At 33.7% G+C, this 3,595-nt stretch overlaps 1 protein-coding gene across 1 annotated transcript; it reads left to right on the top strand.

Moving 5' to 3' along the window:
• Positions 1-2,607: 2,607 nt before the first annotated feature.
• LOC140179315 (uncharacterized) lies at positions 2,608-3,222 on the top strand. The gene has a single exon (XM_072218039.1). The coding sequence runs from the start codon at positions 2,608-2,610 to the stop codon at positions 3,220-3,222; it is 615 nt and encodes a 204-aa protein (XP_072074140.1).
• Positions 3,223-3,595: the final 373 nt, after the last annotated feature.

Here is a 3,595-nt window from a genome sequence, read left to right as displayed (position 1 = left end):
ATATATATATATATATATATATGGATATTTTTGTAATTTCAACTTTACAAGTATTAAACAGGTACTCACGGAGCGGGTATCTCGCTCCCCGCCCCCGCCCCCACAGGGAAAAATTACTCCCCAAACCTGCTCCCCGGCGGGTAAATCCCCGCGGATACCCCTCCCCCGGGGGGACATTACCATCCCTAATGAGGAGAGAAGTTGGAGACTTGGAGCACAACGACGATGACCAGACGAGGACGGAAGCTGCTGTAAGCTAGGGTTTCTTTTTGGGGAAGAGAGCTTCGCTTGAGAGAGTGAGAGTTGAGAGGAGTTGGAGTGAACAGGGGTTGGAGAGCTCAAGAACGACTACAGTGCGACGGATGGAAGGAGACAGCCCTCCTTGCCATGGCGGTGGAGGCTACTGCTAGGGTTTTGGTTTTTGGGGGAAGAGAGCTTCGTTTGAGAGGAGGAGGCGGCTAACATCTGAAGGCTTTCCCGTTTTCATTTTTATACAAAACACAAAACGGCACTGTTTCAGGAAAATCGGTCGGGTTCCGGTTCGATCCGACCAGCCGGTTCAATAGTTCTCAGGTGGTTTTATGATTAGCAGTTTTATAAGTTGAACTAAACCGTAAAAACATCCGATTCGCAGTTGAACCGGTCGGACTAACTAGTCCGATCTGATTTTCAGAACATTGATTATTATAATAACAACAATAATTATTATTATATCCAAAAATTTAAACACTTATTTATACCACAATAAATATATTAATTAAATATCTAAATAACTCTAATATCACTATATTAAAATTTAACATTAAATTTATTAATAATAATAAATAACTTCTTAAAAATTCCAAGTTTAGTGTTCATAATTATTAATTAACTCAATAATTTTATCAATTATTTCTTAACAACTTTTGGTTACTTAACAACTTATCTACTATTATTATATTAATAACAATAATTATTATATCCAAATATTTAAAAACATAATTATAATTACAATATCATAAATATATTAATAAACTATCTAACAACAATTTATTACTTACTAATCAAATATCTAAGAACAATTAACTAATTATTAAAACAACTAACTATATCTATATTTATAAAAACAATTAACATATTAAATGCTCTAAAACATTCAAAAATTAATTTAACAAAAATACATATAATATTAACTACCAAATGAATATATTCTCTAATAATATCGGAAATATTATTCATTAACTAAATAAATAAATACATATTTGACAGTTTCATATATCACATGGTTAATAATATTTTAACTATCGTTTAATTATTATTAATAATATTAATCTCTACTATCATTTCTATTATTTTTATTAAATTAAAAAATTAATTAACAGTAACTTACATAATTAGAATGACTGAGATAATTAATAATGTGTAACTCTTGACAATCAGTTTCTCTAATTTTTGGTCTTCTTGGCGTGCTTAAGCTTCAGTTGTTGCTGGAAATGATGGCTTTAATTCTTCAAAGTTGTTGAAGAATAGCTTCAGAGAGAAAGGTGTTGGTGGGGTGGTGGAGTTTCTGAAAGGGATTGATGAGTGAGAGAGTGTATGTGTGGGAGTAAGTATATCAATCGTCGAGGAGCTGACTGCATAGATAACACGTTGACGATGGTATGCAAATTGGATGGTCTGATTTGTGTACCCTAATTGAACCGTCTGATTACTTCCTCCCCAAATTGAATGGTCTGATTTGTTCTCCCTGACATCACAGCTGCGTTAAACACCCTACTCCCCCATAATGGTGCAATGCACCAACCTGACTCTCATTTGTAAATTAAAAAGTGACCTTTTGACATGTGATGCAACATAACTATTAATTGGTTATAATATCCAAGAAAAAGAACTATCTGTGATTAGACTTTTATTCCATGATTTACGTTACAAAAAATCTTTTTATATGTATAATATTGTTAAAAAGACAAAATATCACAAGTCTATGTGTTTAGGTTAAATGACAACTAAGAGGTTATATTCTCATACTTAAAATTTGACTTATATTGTTTCCAACAAAATTTATTCGAAAGAAGAGAAGTTTCACAATTAAAAAGTTAACTTATGTGCTTGCAAGTAACAATAAGTTTATATTCAATTTTGTTTCTATATATGTATAATGGTTTAAATTTAAAGTCTTAACAACATGTATTTCGCATCAATTTTATTTGATTTATTGATACTATAAAAAAAATTTAGATGACTTTCAGCTATTATAACATAGTGCTATATAGACTATTGGAGATGATATTAAGCTGGTGTCTAATGGCTCACAAAAGCAAGCTGTAACTGATTATGGTTGAATAACTATAGTTAATTTATTTACCATATTGAGTTAGGTTTTAATAAGGTTAATTTTCTAATAGCTATAAATAGTGGATAACAATATGTACTCCCTTGTACTCAGTTGTTCATTTTCAATTTTAGATTTTGTATGTGTTCATATGATAAATCTACTGAGTCTTTTTCTTCCACCTCAATATTATTTTCTTCACTAAAATCAGATCTAGACCACGATTTCTTCATGGTGCGTGAGCGTGGAAGATCGTGAAAGAGGTGAAGTTTTGGCCACAAATACAGTTAGCATCAATGGCCGACACTCCTTCCGACCTAATGTCTGGGAGAAATCACGGGTCACATGAGAACCAGGAGCTTTCAGCTGGTGAGCTTCAAAATCTAGCTCGCATTCTAAGCCAACTCTCGAGTTTGCAGCCACAGAGCGCGAAATCGAGTACCAATTTGCTTGCGGATCCAGCAAGTGTTTACTTCCTACATCCAGGTGAGAATCCTAGAGTTTCTATTGTCCCAATTGTGTTGAATGCTAAGAACTACAATTCCTTGTCAATAGCTATGAAATTAGCGCTGAAATCAAATAATAAGATAGGGTTTGTTGATGGAACCATTGTGAAACCAGATAAAAATGATCCTGCATATGTAGCATGGGATAAATGTAATACTTATGTTGTTTCTTGGTTAAATCTATCATTGAGTGCTGAGATTGCACAGAGTGTTGTTTGGAATGAAACTGCGGTAGATTTATGGCTTGATTTGAAGCACAGGTATTATCATGGAGACAGATACAGGGTTGCTGAATTAGAAGAAGAGATGTATGCTATGAAACAATGGAATCTAAGCATAACAAATTATTTCACCAAGTTGAAGGCTATTTGGGAAGATATTGACAGTTTCAAACCAGTTTCATAATGCAAAGAATGCTATGAAAAATGTGACTGTGGTTTAGGAACTATGAGAGATTATCGAGATGAAACTTATGCAGTGAGATTTTTAAGAGGATTGAATGAGCAGTATGGGACTGTGAAATCCCAAATCATGCTGATGAAGCCTCTTCCAAACATCAATAAAATTTTTTCTCTACTTATTCAGCAAGAGAGACAGTTTAATGGATCAGATTTGGAGACTCAGAACTTTACAGCTTTGGCCAATTCAATTCATAATTTCAACAATAATTCAAGCAGTGTTTCTAGAGGAAGAGGACGAGGAACCCATGGAGGTAGAGGTGGAAGAGGAGGAAGAAATTCAGCACCTAAGACCTGTTCTTATTGTCACAAGGCAGGGC

This window comes from Arachis hypogaea, chromosome 15 (assembly GCF_003086295.3).
Source record: "Arachis hypogaea cultivar Tifrunner chromosome 15, arahy.Tifrunner.gnm2.J5K5, whole genome shotgun sequence".
NCBI classification, from domain to species: Eukaryota; Viridiplantae; Streptophyta; class Magnoliopsida; order Fabales; family Fabaceae; genus Arachis; species Arachis hypogaea.
The sequence above is the reverse complement of the archived record's forward strand: the minus strand, read 5'-3'. Positions and strand labels throughout refer to the sequence as shown.